The sequence below is a fragment of the Ptychodera flava genome, chromosome 18 (assembly GCF_041260155.1).
Source record: "Ptychodera flava strain L36383 chromosome 18, AS_Pfla_20210202, whole genome shotgun sequence".
Lineage (NCBI taxonomy): Eukaryota > Metazoa > Hemichordata > Enteropneusta > Ptychoderidae > Ptychodera > Ptychodera flava.
In genome coordinates this window covers 25,058,623-25,073,636 of record NC_091945.1, presented here as the reverse complement: position 1 = coordinate 25,073,636, position 15,014 = coordinate 25,058,623, and the positions used below count along the sequence as shown (strand labels likewise).

Genomic DNA, 15,014 nt, shown 5'->3' with positions numbered 1-15,014 from the left:
TTTGTGGCAGAGTTTGAAAAAGCATGCCACTGTGAGTCCATATAATGTTCCTCTATTGCATAATACCCCTTTTTTATCATTCTTTTGATTTTTCATTTATCTACTTTCAGTCATGTTGACATAGTATTGCATTTTGACGGTAGAAAAATCTGATACCAATGTTCCATTTCATGAATAAATTTTGACTTTAATAAAAGCTCCAGCTGGTTTCTTTCTTACCTTTGATAACATCCCTGGCGATGACACCTTCACTTCCATGGTTTCTATAGGGTAGTATCGATCAGTATGATCACAAAGCTTTATGTAATATTTCAAGATAAATCAATGGATACATAACCAAAAGTTGACCCTTTGAGTGCTGCAATTTTTCCTTTTTTAAAGCAACATTTTGCCAGTTTTTCTGAATTTTTCAGAATTTTTTTCGACAATTTTGGACCAAATAGACATCACATTTTACTGGCCAGGTTTTTAACAAACTTTAGCGAAAAATTTCAACAAAAACCTGACTGGGGTACATTTTAGAAAGCATATAAAAGACAACAAAAACCGACTACAGTGCTTAAAGGGTTAATATTCTGGAAGCTAAATGATGGGAGTATTGCCCAGATTGCACGTAATATAACTGTTTATCACTGTACAGTAGAAACAAAAAGGTTACAGGTTCCTATAGCATATGGGACAGCATAATTATAAAATTTAAATTTAAAAATGCAGGTACTGCAACTGTTGTAGACATACAGACAGCAATGTGGCTTCTTCACCAGAAGAACCTTATCTCTTTGCATACTATTATAAACACATTGAGAGCTACTTATAAAATTATTACAATGATGATGGGACTGCTTCATTAGTGTGTGGTTATCACTGGGTCTGTCGAGTAAATTTACAAATTCTTGGTAGTTGGCTAAGTGTTAAGCAGTTTTGCAGATAACATTGCAGTTTCACAAAGTGGGGATTATTTTTGTTGTAGTGTGTTATCATCTGTATTTGATCATGATATTTGCCATTCAAGCAACTAGTTGAATAACAGGAATGGAGTGGAGGGGCATTCTACAAGAATTGCTAGTAAGAAATTCTGCAAATATATCTGTAAAATATACAAGAGTTCGCGACATAAAATTACTAAATATTTGGGCCCTTTTGTTCGATAGTGATTTCAAAGTTACAAGTACTAATTCTGACTTCATATGACCACAGTCCCTCATAGAGAGATTGTGACAGGACACTCAAATTAAGCATCGTCCGCCAGCACGACTCCTTAGCCAGACAGGAGTCTTCCACTAACCTGATTTCGGGAAGCATCAAGCTGCCTGAACAGCAGGCCTTGGCAAGCGAAGATGCAAATTAAGTTGATTGAAAATGTATGTTGTAGATCTCTTTTAACTTTGTTTTTAATGCACTTGTTCCATGTTTGACGTGATTTCTGCTTTGCCATCAACTATAATGCCCACTGCTCTGATTGTACATACAGCCTGTATGTGACAAAGCATTGTTAGAGATGATTGATGAATACATTATGAACAAATATTAAATTGTCAAAGATCATTTTGGAATATCTATGGTCAGATTTACACAAAAAAACTCTGTCCCCCCTAATACTCTAGTATTTCAAGTCTAGATAACTTAAATAGATGCACAGAGCAAAAATACTGAAAAATCCTCAAAGTTTGTAAAAACATGTTCAGCTTTCAATCTCAATCTCTAAATTTTCAACTTTGGCCCTCCATAGTCTGATGTTTATAACGATGACATCATAAATGGTAGAAGGATTTTGAGGATGGCACCTTGGTTAATTTTACAAGAATTTCACAAGTCCCCTTCCAGGGGATCCCCATGGTTTGTAGGTGCAATCACAATAGAATACAACAGACACATTGTAGGGCTTCCCAAACAATTTTATCCCCGTTCTCAAACCTTTCATAAACACTGAAGTATTCACACACACTCAGCAGCTGACTGATGCTCATTTCTCCAAAGAGCAAGCAACACAAGGACAAAATTGACCTCAAGGACAAAAGAGACATGTTAAGGCTAATGTAGTATTTTAATTACTGTTGACAGAAAAATAACTTCACACACAATTGTGAATGATAATCTTTGCATGCATTCCAAACAAGCTGAATGCATTTAACCATCAATTCACTACATGTATATGTAGCTATGAACCAGATCCGGAATAAAGAGGACGTGATGTGTTCTATAGATTCGGTACGTCCAAGAGATAAAGTGATGGCGGTACAAACAGGCCCACGTGTGTACTAACGCAGATGGAAATACACATACTTCTATGTTTGTACCGTGGTCAATTCTAATTCCGGGTTTAGTCTATTCACTACATATACATCACATGTATCCATTTCTCATTACGCTTACAGTTTGCAAAGTTCCTCCTGCAGCTAAGGAATTTATGTACACAGTGTTTGCAGTAACGCAATAAACATCAATGCTACAAAATCCTGTATTTCAATGAGTTTTTAATCAATCAATCATCACGATTTCCTTCATGCAAAAATGTTTTTGAAATTGATATTGTAAAATGGTTTGATAAAATAGTTGTATATTGCGACTGATGGTTATGAAAAACACCATAATTTCACTAGGGTTAATTTCTTTAGCACTAGGAAAATTCAAAGCTTCCAATTGGTAGATAAATGATGTGTACACAGGAAAGAGCCAATCAGCACCAGTGTTTCATAAAAAGTTAATTGAGACTGTACTGTCTATTCATCATCACTGTCAGATTCAATTTTCCTCCTGACGATTCTCTTCAAAGGGACATTTTCAATATCGGAGTCAGAGTCACTTTGAATGGCTGTGTATGGTCTCTTGGCCTGGATGCTTTCTGAAGCTGAACCTGAAAAACAAAATTGTTTTCATTAACAGCGAGGGAAATGGTTTTTTTATGTAAATAAAAAATTCTCAGTATGAACAAAATTGGTGAACAATTGGTGAAACCGGTTTACGTGGCTCAAGGTTGGTACACAAATCTGAAAACATGTTTAAAATTTCAATGGATCAAAGAAGATGACCTCATATACTTTATCAGTCAAACCTTACAAAGTTCTGTGACACATTCATCAGTCAACCTTTACAAAATTGTTGACTCTCATCTGCTGTTTACATTTCTGCTTGAATTTGACTGTGCTCCTAAGCTGATCGAAAATAAACATTTGAAATTTTATTCTATCGTTGATAAAAACACAGCTTAGTGAAGTTGAACAAGTTCCAAAAATAACAATATGTCACTTATTATTTGGCCAACTAAAAAACGACACATGGTAAACCAACCTACAATAGTAAATTTGGGTATAAACCAATTGTTCTGAAGAATATCATTTTAAAGTGAAAGGAAAAGTCACCTTTAGTTTCCAAGTCATCATCTTCATCACTGGAATCCAATACTTTCTTCACTGCATGGCTTTCCTGAGTTTTTACACTGGTTTCCTGGGCACTCTCTTCATCACTGTCCAAGCTGGATAGCCTCAGATTCATATGCTGGGTATCTTCCGGCAATGGTGTCTCTTCCACAGAATATCTTGGTTTGCCTGACGCTTTCTGTATCAAAGGCTCATCATCACTGTCACTATCGCTGTCCACTATTCTGGACTTCTTGGAACTCTGATGGGTCCCTGCATCGTTACTTTCTTCATCACTTTGTTGCCTGGCAACAGTCATTCTAACATCATCCTCATCACTGTCATCGTCATTTGCTTTCCTGATGTCCTCATCTTGCATGGCTTTGGACTTCCGTTTTCTGGACTTCTCTTTTCTGTTGTCTTTCCTTGATAATTCATCATCATCATTTTCACTGTCACTGTCCATTGGTCTCAAATGTTTACTTCCAGAACTCTTTCTTGTCACACTTCCACTAGACACCTGTTCTGTCTCACTCTCAGAATTTGTTTCATTGCCATTCAATTCCTCCTCACCTTGGTTCATCCTGTGTAATTAAGACATATTTCTTACTAATTAATATAAACCTTTTGCCATAAGCTGCGGAGTTTAAAGGGATACAGTCATCGGAACTGGGACATGGGACCCATACGACCAATGTAAACACTGTATCAAAGGTATAAAGGTGATAAATGAAAGTTAAAACATATCTGTCATAATCTACATCGTCTACATAATATAATTAAAATGTTGCAGCTATGATGATGAGGTGCATCTAGATATCGTGCACAAAATACATTGTTTGTAAACAAGAAACTGGCACAGTCTCAGTTCCGACAACTGTATCTCTTTAATTCGTACAATTGGCTATATGCAAATATGGGGTATAGAGCATTCTGTGCCATACACATAAGCAAATTTAGTAACTCAAGTGGTCACTTGAACTTTAAACTTGGCTGTCCAATTATGAGATGAATATACATTCTCTGACACAGTCCCATGGGATCCTCTGCCTCCAGCCTTGACACCTCAGTTTCATGTCGAATACCCAAAGATAATCTCACTTGATCATTAGTCCAGAGACCAGCTCTGGAACTGTTAGTTTTTGCTCACTTTCTTCTTTCTTTCTTTCTTTCTTCCTTTCTTTCTTCTCTATTTCCGGTATTACTATCATAGAACATGCTATACACAGATTTTACCTAAATTACCCAGAATGTATTGTGACACGCTTATGACGTCATCGCTCAGCTCGGACGGGTTTTACGGGCATTTCTTGTGTGTTTATTATTTATTTTTTTATTTGCATTGCTCAACTATCATATTGCGTTCAGCTATTAATAATTCTAGCTTTCTTACGCTTTGTTTTTTGTTGCTTTTTGATTTTATTTTTCTCTAAATACTCGCCGTACGTGGCTATACTGTTTCGCCAGAATGCTAATGAGATAACGATGGCGGCCCTACGATCGCTTCGCTCACATATAGAGAGAAAAGTAGGCTTTCCGTAAGTTTACAAACGCGGCTGGGCACATCGTGTACCAAGGCGAGGTGGATGTGCTCGAAAACGAAGATCAATGCAAAATTTGGATTCAAAATTGGCTGTTTTGGCGGAGAAACTGCCCGCCGTATTTCTGAGGAGCCACCAGCGGTTTTTCCTATATCAGTCTGCGAGGCCGTTAAACGCCGGTAACACAGCCCTGCCATGCAGAGCTAGGCATTCATAGTGAACTGTCTGTCACCGCACCGGCATGCGTTGGCTGCACGTAAAAGCAACTCAACTTTCCAAGATCAAACGGTCAGTATCTTGTGAAAACAGCGACATAGCAATGAAAATTGTTTTAGTCTGTGCTTTTAATCAAATGAAAATGCATGTGGCCTCAGTTTTCAATTTCAACGGCCTAGGTCCGATGTTTCCTCTCGTCTGATCATCGTCGTAAACCACGCGCCTCTTTACGGCAACAACTCAGCGCTACCCGTCAAGCGATTGATTTTTGCGTAGGTCAGTGGAGCGAAAATTATTGCTCTGGCTCGCGAGAATGTCGTCTGATATACATTTCCGTGCGTTGTCGCCCCCGTATGTATCTGTTGCGTTTTTACCGTACATGTAGGCATTTGTAATCTGTGTACTGTAATTCCCCGGACTGCCTTGCTTTTAGTTGTATTATGGTGTTTACTGCTATCAGCCCTTAACTATAGGTACGTGCTTGAATATTAAAATCCAAAGCACTGCACCTATCTTTGTCACACATTCTCTTGTTTCTTCTGCTGCTCTGGTCTCTGGAACTTCGCTTTTGCTTGCAAATGCTTTCTAGTTTTCAATCTGTTCTCATCGGGTAACGAGTCTCTGGCCTTAGTTACTCAATTTCCAAATCCATAGGTCCATAAAAATTCAAGAGGTCAGACTATCTACCAATAGAGTGACCCTAAAGTTAAATTGGCACTTCGTGAACCCGAGGAAATTCTTTCCTCTGAACGAAAATTTGACAATTTTTGATGCAAAGAAGTTTCCAGAAATTCCTGAATTACCTCAAAAGGTTGTGAGGTAGAGTGCTTGTTATACATTCGTGAACACACCCTACAGTTGTCAAAATGGGTAGAACGTCACATGATGCAATTAACCACACTCTATCATGATAATAAAGTGTAACCAGGCAGTGTCTGTGGACCTCCCTTAGCCAAACTGTTGAGGGGAAATCAGTGTACAACAGCGATGAAAAACTGTATAGTGGACAGGAGGATTGAGAGAGTCTACGATGAGTACTACCCATTCTGGTACATTTATTGCCTTGCCCTTGGTAGTCATTTATCAGATATATGATTTATGAAAACTTACATTTCATCATCCGATGAGTCTGCTATATTTCTCTGAACTCTCCGTTGCTTCTCTTTGGGTCTAGACGGTGGACTTTGCTCAGATTTCTCTTCACCATCACCAATCAAAGCAGCCATTGCTTTTTTCTCTGACAACCTCTTCCGTCGTTTCTCTTTTTCCTCTGACTTCCTGTCCTGCTTCCTTGCTCTGGCCAGTTCTTTCAACTTCTGGTGCCTGGCGTTGGATTTCTTCTTTCCTTGCTGTCCCTCACTATCATCACCCTCCCCCATTCCTTCAATGGAATCTGCCAGGTCTCTGAGGTCGTCAGGTGACAGTGTGCCCGGAATGCGCCAAAATATTTCCTTAAAAATATAACCAGTTTAAATTTTGAAACTTTCAATTTCAACAACAGTTTGCGATTTTTGCATAAATTGGTCAATATATTAAATTAGCAATGTCAAATCAGTCTTATAACTTTTACTTTTATATTACCTGACATAACTGAAAATGGCTGACATGAAGATAGAACGGTTACCTGGTGATCAGCAGGGGGTGCCATCCCTATTTTCTTCAGAAATGAAGTGAATGTTCCATTCTGCATGGCTGCTTCATTTTCTTCAGTCAGTGGCACTATGGGAACTGCTTCAGTGTCGTCTGATGAATGTTCAAAATACAATAAATTTTTCAGCAAATTCAAGAGTAAATTGGTAGTTTTGCAACATTATAAAGCCTGCTCTAAATAATAACAGGCAAAAGTGATGCAACTTTGATATTTAAAGTCAAAGATAAAAACATAACATACATGTATGTTAACCTTTTGCACTTCTCAATATTCAATTGTGATTATAAATTATTTGAAAATTCATATCAATTGCTAGCCGTCATGACAAGATTGAAGAGTAAAGTTCAAATTCACTTACTTTCAGTTTCTCTGTCATCAGCTGTTCTCCTCAGCCCTGTCAAGATCCACTTGATCTGCTCTTTAAAGCCTAGAAGAGAGGACATTTATAAGAATCAGTGTTTCCGTTAACGCAAAATCCTGCGTATTTACGCAAAATTGTTCAGAAATACGCAAAAAAAATCATGACTGCGTAAACAAATACGCATTGAGAAATGCCGCCCAATGACACGACGTACTTGACCCGCACTACATTGCCTGAACGTTGGTTCAATGCAGGACAAAATAGAACATATGCACCTGCTTGCAAGCGACATTTATCATGATATTGCAACATTTTAGACTTTAGCAGACCGCAGCACTTTATGCAACATTGTATTTCATCATCACAAAACGTCATGTCAATCAGTTCTGCACAGACAATGGCACTACAGATGCAAATAATTCGAGAATCGATCGAGTCTACGTTGTGGTAACACAATACAGTTAATGGTCATTACGTCGCATGTTATTTGGAAAGTGTTTACGGGTGACCATTTAGACTCTGTCAGGTTGCATTCTTGAGAGTCCCACTGGACTTTGAACAGTGTCTGCTTTTTGTTGGCCCTTTGAAAACACTAATTTCGTAGTCAGAAGGTATTTTCTTTGAACAAGAACTCATTGGGCTGCTCACGATCATATACGGGACATGCATCACGGCATGGCAAACGTTCAGCTACACCTTGAAGCCCCCCAGGTTGTTCTTTTTTGTCAATAGAGCATGCGCATTAAGGGAAACCCCCCAAGTTCTACAGAAAAGACTGCCCAACTCACTTCAGATACTGATTCCCACCGTACGCATTTTGGATACATTTTTAATACGCAAATAAAAACCCAGTTGCGTAAAATCGTACGCAAGTTTTGAAACTGTAACGGAAACGCTGAAGAATTAACACATTCCAGCTATTTCATTGACAATGCTTCATTTCCACAATTCAAAACTGGGCTGGTGCTTAAGCTCTGCTGAGGAGGGTACATAGCTTTGGTTTTCGAATAATGAGGACTGCCATCCTGCATATATCCACACTGATAGGTAAATGCATACATACATGTACCTACGTACGTAGACGTGTTAAAGGTCGGAAACTCGATCCCAGGGATCGAGTTTGTTCTAGTCTGTAAGAGGATTATGAAGGTGTCGTAGCCTTTTGTTTTCCTTTGAAATTGTAATATAGTAAGTAAATGTCCTTTCAAGACAATCTGGCGCCTGACCCATGCCTTTAAGACATAAGGACACATAGATGCATCTATATGTGCACAAATCAAACTCCTGTGGAAACGATACTAGGAAAATATGCATACATCAATTAAACAGCTGAACAATCTCAAAAATACAAATCACTGGTATAAGCTTGTGATCAAATACACTTATAATATTATGAGGTCTCACCTTGTTTGTTGACCTTTGACACGAGTTGTGCAGTGGATAATCCCCCAAGTTCATCACCATCGTCATCATCTTCATCACTGTTGCTATCGCTACTGGATTTGCCATACCTCTCATCTTCATCCTCGTCATCTGATGGCGGCACTTCTGAGCATTGCAAATAGAAGATTGTAAGATGTCAACTCTTGATTGGAATGCAATCCAAGTGTACTCAATGAAAGTTTTTACATAACCTCATTATGCATCAAAAATCAAGAGCTGTGAAATTTATTCAAACAAAGTTCATCTTTCCTTTAGCTCTTTGCACATAACACCATTCTGTCTAGTTAACAACAACTTCAAAATATTACATAGTGCACAAAAGTCTTCTGAAGTTCCTCAGTGGAATTTATTTTGCTCCATAGAGTCTACACGACAGAATCTGGCATTTTCATTGCCCTGATGAGCTAATCTCGACACACTTTTAAGACGTCAGCATTTATTTGTGGGTAAATCATACTTGAGATCTGCCTATCATCACATTTGTGTACGCCAATGATATTATTTCTTACCTTCCAATTCATCATCATCATCATCATCATCATCATCATTTATGAAATCATCCTGTTGTATGAGATGAAAGAGATCGGTTAGAGTTAAATAAAGTGTGATCAGATAGGAAATGCATGTCAACCATTCTGAAACATTTTGTAAAGTCTTCAATGCTTAAACAATATTCTAAATTCCTAGAAGCAAAGAGATAATAATAAGATCACTTGAAAATTTGAAGATGTTTCTATGAGCAACAGTTGCCATGGTAATCCTACAAACCAGAATCACTGATACCAAACTCTCAAATTAACAACTTTTCCGTCATAAAATGCACAGCCACACACACTACCACTTTCAGTTTCTTCCTATATATCATATACACTCATGTCAATGCACATACCTTTTTGGTTTTCTTTTGTGCCGTATCTGATTTCTTCTTTCGTTTCTTGTACAATTCTTTCTTGTCACTGACCAATCCCATTTCAAGTAGTTTGTTGGTTACCGCCTGTCTTGATCTTTTCTCAGTCATGTCTTCAATGATACTGCCAAGGATGTCTGTGGCATGTGACATGCAAATCAAGTTTAAATGCTCATGAAATAAATTGCTTTGAACAGAAAGAACAAAAATACTGCAAATATTAATCGAAAGTTACAGTTAAAGGAGTTTTACTGTAGAGTATTTACTAGAAGTCCGATATTGATGCTTGGTGGTTATTGTATCGCTGTATGGGGACCAATTTCACAATGGAATAATTGCTTACCGTTGGAATCCCTGTGTTGGTCAAAGAGTGTACGCAATTCCAACTCATGTTCCTCTCTCCACACTCTTCTCTTGGACCTGCAAGAAAGTGGAGATTGTTCATTAATCAACTGATTGAGGGTGTCTTTAGATGACAACTCAGAAATGTTGCCACAGAGAGCATTCTAAGATGATCTTATTGTCTTGTAAACATGACATATCATCCTCGGGGTAAGTCAAATACATAAAGGACATACAAGACCAGACATCTCTGTGCAGAAGTAAACTTCAATCACTCACCCTGTTTTTCTTTTCAGATCAGCTGCACTCTGCAAAAGCTCTTGTCTAACCAACTGTCTTATGATCTGAAACAAAATTTCTCAGAGTTGAAGTCTGTTCAATATCACAACTGAAATGATCACACACCAATATATTGATCACAACTTCAATTATGGGGGGGGGGAATGATGCAAATATCAAAACGTGTGTAATCTAGCTCAAACACCTGACAAAATTTGTGATGACAATTTATATATTGTAAGTGTGATTGAAAATTTAGTCTTTTAATACTTGTGCATTGATGAGACAACTTTCAAGGAGTAATATTAATCAGATATCTTTGCCTCGTCAGTTAAATAGACGTTCTCAACATTTTCCATCCTGTTCTTTCTTGTGTCAAAGCAAATATTTTTCACGCTATTTTAACATTTATTGCTTTCACGAAGCAATATTTCACTCGTAAAAACATGTAAAACAGTAGTAAATTTGGTGAATGTTACTCGGTTTTCCTTGCTTCAAGTATCGTTCATTCATAAGCAGAGCATATTTACCTGCCGTCTTGTTTTCGTATCGTCAATAATATGTTCCATAATATAATCAACAACATCTTTCCCTGCGATAGAGAAGACAAAATTGGATACATTCAGTGTTCTCCATGGCTTGAATGCATAATTTGCATTATTATACATCTACCATCGAGAACAATAGAATTTTGCGTGCGCTAAAAAAGCCGTACGGAACGCCCGTTCCGTAACACGTACAGTTTCAAGGCGCCCCATCCCCTGCGGCTGTATCTGCGCGTTCACTGTTGAACGGTTTCAAGGGACCCATTGGACGAGTGCCAGAACATGTCTCGCGCGCTCTGTACGTACGTGTGTAGTGCACACACACACTATCAAGAACTTGCAGAAGCGCGTCCGAGATAGCGTTCCACACTTGCGCTATAAATCGGAAGAAAAATTGTTGACATTGCACGAAAACGGTCATTACTCTGTCCATTTGATGCCCCAGTCACGAATGTAAGATGTATAATAATAAGGTTATTACGAAAATACCGCAAAGGATGCACTCGGACATTGGCGCCACGTATCGCCCTCCGCTTCATGTTGGGCGATACGCTGCACCAATGTCCTCGTGCATCCTTTGCTATATTTTCATAATAAGTTCATATTATCTTTTGTTGTGAGTATGTATTCTTTTGTATGGTTATAAACATATGAATAGATTGCTCAAAATACATACATAGCTCACCCTTCAAAATCCCCTTATGGAGAACCCCGACACTGATCTGATGAAACTACACATTTACATAAAGTTAGTACACCCCTTGAGACTGAAAATTTTCAACGGATCTCAAGGTTTGTTCAAAGAAACTTAAACTTTTCTTTCATAATCATGGATAAAAAATAAGGGGCCAATGTGCAAATTCTATGATGAGATAAACAAATTACCTCGAATCTATCAATATGTGAAATGAGAAATATCAGCAGAATTCATTGACATTGAAGTGTTTGATGCACACATTAACAACTATAGATCATTCATTGCAGAAGAGAGCTACATATGATCTATTGAGAAAATTCTCAGTGAACAAAACCGCTGTGCTTGCTTTCAGCAGAGAAATTTAACAAATCAAGTTAATTTGGCCAAAAGCCATGCCTCATGAACAAATGATCATTTGTTGCATCACATTTCTTATTAATAGTGATTTAAATGCCGTGTTCAGAAAAAAAATCTGAAAGAACTCACCCTCATCTTCATCAGCCTGATCTTTGTATTCTTCAAACAATTGTTTCAGTTCCTCTTCTTCTTCTTCCTTCCATTCAACACCACGTTTTGTTGATTGTCTGAAAATTAAGATTTGTGGTTTAACAAAATGGCAGCACTGCCGAACAAAGTCCCTGTTCCATATTGTTATGGGATCCCCCTGAAAAGATCTTCAAGAGACTCACATTTTGATACAGTTAATATCGGTATGCAGGTTTTATTAGAATATATGTTTATTAGAATATACGTTTCGGTTCGATACTAGAAATTATATCATACCAGTATATTGATGGCACAAATGCAGTGATCTGATTGGTCGAGACATGAAAAGAACCATGGTATATTCGGGATATACCACGGTTAGCAGCACACGCTTGGCCGCTCAGCTTGGGCAAAAATCCTTTTATGATGTTCCATTTCTGAATTTCAATATACTGTTATGATATAATATCAATAAAGCACGACCAGCGACGGTATACCACTAAATTTTGACCAGTTCACTTCATATATGCACTCGCTATCACTCGTGCATATATGTCATGAACTGGTCAAGATCTCGTGGTATACCGTCACTGGGTGCGCTTTATTTACTTTAATTTTATCACTTTTCTCTGTATACTGCATCTGTAGATTAGGTCACAGACATGTTTTGTTGACAACTCCTCAGCATGTATTAAAGCTTCGACAACTATAAATGAATTCTCAACCATGACAATCTTGATATGCATATTAGAAGTTGTACAAAGACAGCTAAAAAACATCCTAAAAAGGACTTGGTTCATTTATTAAACTTAAAGTATGAACAAAATCTGGATAAATATAATATTTTATGTAAAAAAATGAAAGTTTCCAGTAAAAACATATTTTACTGTAGGTATTATCACAGCAATAAATTACTACAGGTACCATTTATATTGGCTAATTTTGGAGCAACACGATAAATAATGATTTTCAGGTCAGTTATGTATTTCCACCTTCAGATATTTCACAGAAATTCTTGTTGAAATCTGACATAAAATTAATTTGCTTTTTGCTGTGCAGTACCTCTCTTGAGCAGTTCCATAGCCTTCCGTCAGTTCATACACCTCTTTGTGATCTTTCCAGAACAAAATCTCCACGAATAATTTGCTGTTATTCTGAGCCATGGAGAAGAAGTGGCCGGCAATGAACTTGGCAAACTTGGCTGCTTCCTGGAGAAGAAAATTAAAAACAGCAATTGATGCAATTTCGTCCGATTATTTATGTCGAACATTGATTTTCTCAAGCATAAATTGATTCTCTGCATTGAAAAATTTGACTTGCGAAAAATTGTTCTCTGGGATCTTTTGGTATTGTAGTTCAAGTATAAACTCAGACAGTACACAGCACAGCTGAAAAGTGGGTGGGTGGGTGCACATTAACAAACAATTTAACATTTAATTATTTTAAAGTGAAAACACAGATACTATACAGATAATTTTTACTTACTACAGTTCCTAAAACATACAAGTTGATGAAAATATGCATGGGTTTTGGCTCAATACAACTTTTCACTGACAGGTGAGGAGCGTACTACTGTCTGGCAGAAAAGGGATGAGAAGAGCAACATTCCTTACTGATTGATAGGGATGTGATTCTGTCACGGTGTTCCTGCACAACTACATAGATTTTCTCCTGATGTAATCTCTTTAATAAATGAAATTAATAAACAACAATTTTTTATTCTTGACATCCATTCAGGATGTATTATTCAACAGTGCTTTCACCTTTAGATTTGCAGTTTCCACCGCTGGGTCTGTCAGAATCTTCTGGAAGACACGGAAGAGGGATATCTGGAAGAGCAGAGGCACCATCTTGCAATCCCAGGCCACACGATGCAACATTTTAACGATGCAGTGGTTGGTAAAGAGAGAATTCTTCCTGTAGTTTGCCAGTAGAATGACATAGGCACTCAGAACTCCTGGATGTGCGTACCTTGTCAAGGAAAAAAAGAAAAACTCAGTTCAAGAGAAACTAATTGATACAGTCTTAAACTGCTGTAGTACCCTAAAAAAGTACTGTGTTTAACTCTTTCACCCCAGTTCCCTTTGTAGAGGTCCAGCTTTTCCATAGACAACAATGGGATTGGGTGAAACCATTGTGGTGAAAGGGTTAAAGTCTGTAGTACTAGTAGCATAATTACAATTATACATGTAACTCTGTCATCTGTAGCTTTTGACGCATTTCTCATCGATTTTACTATATTTGTAAAATATAATTTCTTTTACTCCCGAGCTAATGTCAAAATGTTGAGTGTACAACTTGTGAATATAAAGGAAATGTAGATTTAAGATTAGGTGGGGGAGGGAGGCAACTTGCTATTTTACCAACTTCACATTCAGGTTTTGTTGTCATGTTGTCTCAAAATATCATTCATGAGGTCACATGTATGCCAAATCTAGAAAAATAAAGGGATGTCTCAAGATGAATGGAATTCTTCAGCATAAATTTAGAGAACTGTATCTGCTTCCTAAACTCACATAGTTATTTATGCATACCCTTACCTTTTCACGTAGCCATCAAAATTGAACTCCTCTTCTGCATAATTTGTCTCAATTATTTCTTCTTCCTCTGTAGCATAGTGACAATGAATTTTTTAAATTCAAATTTGCGAAGTGACATTGTCCAGGCACATTATGAAATTGCTTCAACATGGTTGATACAAACTTGTTTTTAATTTCTCATTCATTGATGATCCTACATGTATTGGTACCGTGGGATATCAAAATAAGTGGTATTTAGCATATAACATTCCAGCAGTTTGCTTCATTCACAAATGTATAATTGGCTTGCTATTCAAGGATATGCTATAGCCTTGCCAGAAAGGACACAAGGAAGAGTACAAAATACTGGAAAACATGACAAACGAAGAATTTTATGTCATGAACAGAACATCTTGGATAGCGTACAAGGAAAATTGTGTATTAAATGTTTTCAATGGATTTGCCTTTTTCTGGCTGAAAGTGGCAGTTTCTTGTCTTGCCTTTGATTGGTGTACAAGGTGATAAAAAATTTTTATGCCTAATATTAGGAATGTAATCATTGTTAATCTTTTTTCTTCGACAGTAGAATTTACATTAAACACTTCTTAAGAATTTTGGTACAGCAACCCTCATTGGCTGATTTAATGCAATTCAATAAAGGTGACAGGTGG

At 37.4% G+C, this 15,014-nt stretch overlaps 1 protein-coding gene across 1 annotated transcript in view; it reads right to left on the bottom strand.

Annotated features, from left to right (window-relative positions):
• Positions 1–2,025: 2,025 nt before the first annotated feature.
• Positions 2,026–15,014, bottom strand: part of LOC139117230 (protein timeless homolog) — a 42,156-nt gene continuing 29,167 nt past the window's right edge. Inside the window, exons 18-33 of the mRNA XM_070680175.1 lie at positions 14,365–14,431; positions 13,588–13,795; positions 12,887–13,032; positions 11,825–11,922; positions 10,627–10,688; positions 10,097–10,161; positions 9,819–9,895; positions 9,458–9,612; positions 9,078–9,129; positions 8,530–8,673; positions 7,123–7,191; positions 6,738–6,856; positions 6,224–6,564; positions 3,360–3,940; positions 2,298–2,854; positions 2,026–2,158 (exon numbers count right to left, since the gene is read on the bottom strand). Coding sequence (XP_070536276.1) covers positions 2,721–2,854; positions 3,360–3,940; positions 6,224–6,564; positions 6,738–6,856; positions 7,123–7,191; positions 8,530–8,673; positions 9,078–9,129; positions 9,458–9,612; positions 9,819–9,895; positions 10,097–10,161; positions 10,627–10,688; positions 11,825–11,922; positions 12,887–13,032; positions 13,588–13,795; positions 14,365–14,431 — 2,318 coding nt within the window. The 3' untranslated portion in view covers positions 2,026–2,158; positions 2,298–2,720. The remainder of the gene's footprint in view (positions 2,159–2,297; positions 2,855–3,359; positions 3,941–6,223; positions 6,565–6,737; positions 6,857–7,122; positions 7,192–8,529; positions 8,674–9,077; positions 9,130–9,457; positions 9,613–9,818; positions 9,896–10,096; positions 10,162–10,626; positions 10,689–11,824; positions 11,923–12,886; positions 13,033–13,587; positions 13,796–14,364; positions 14,432–15,014) is intronic.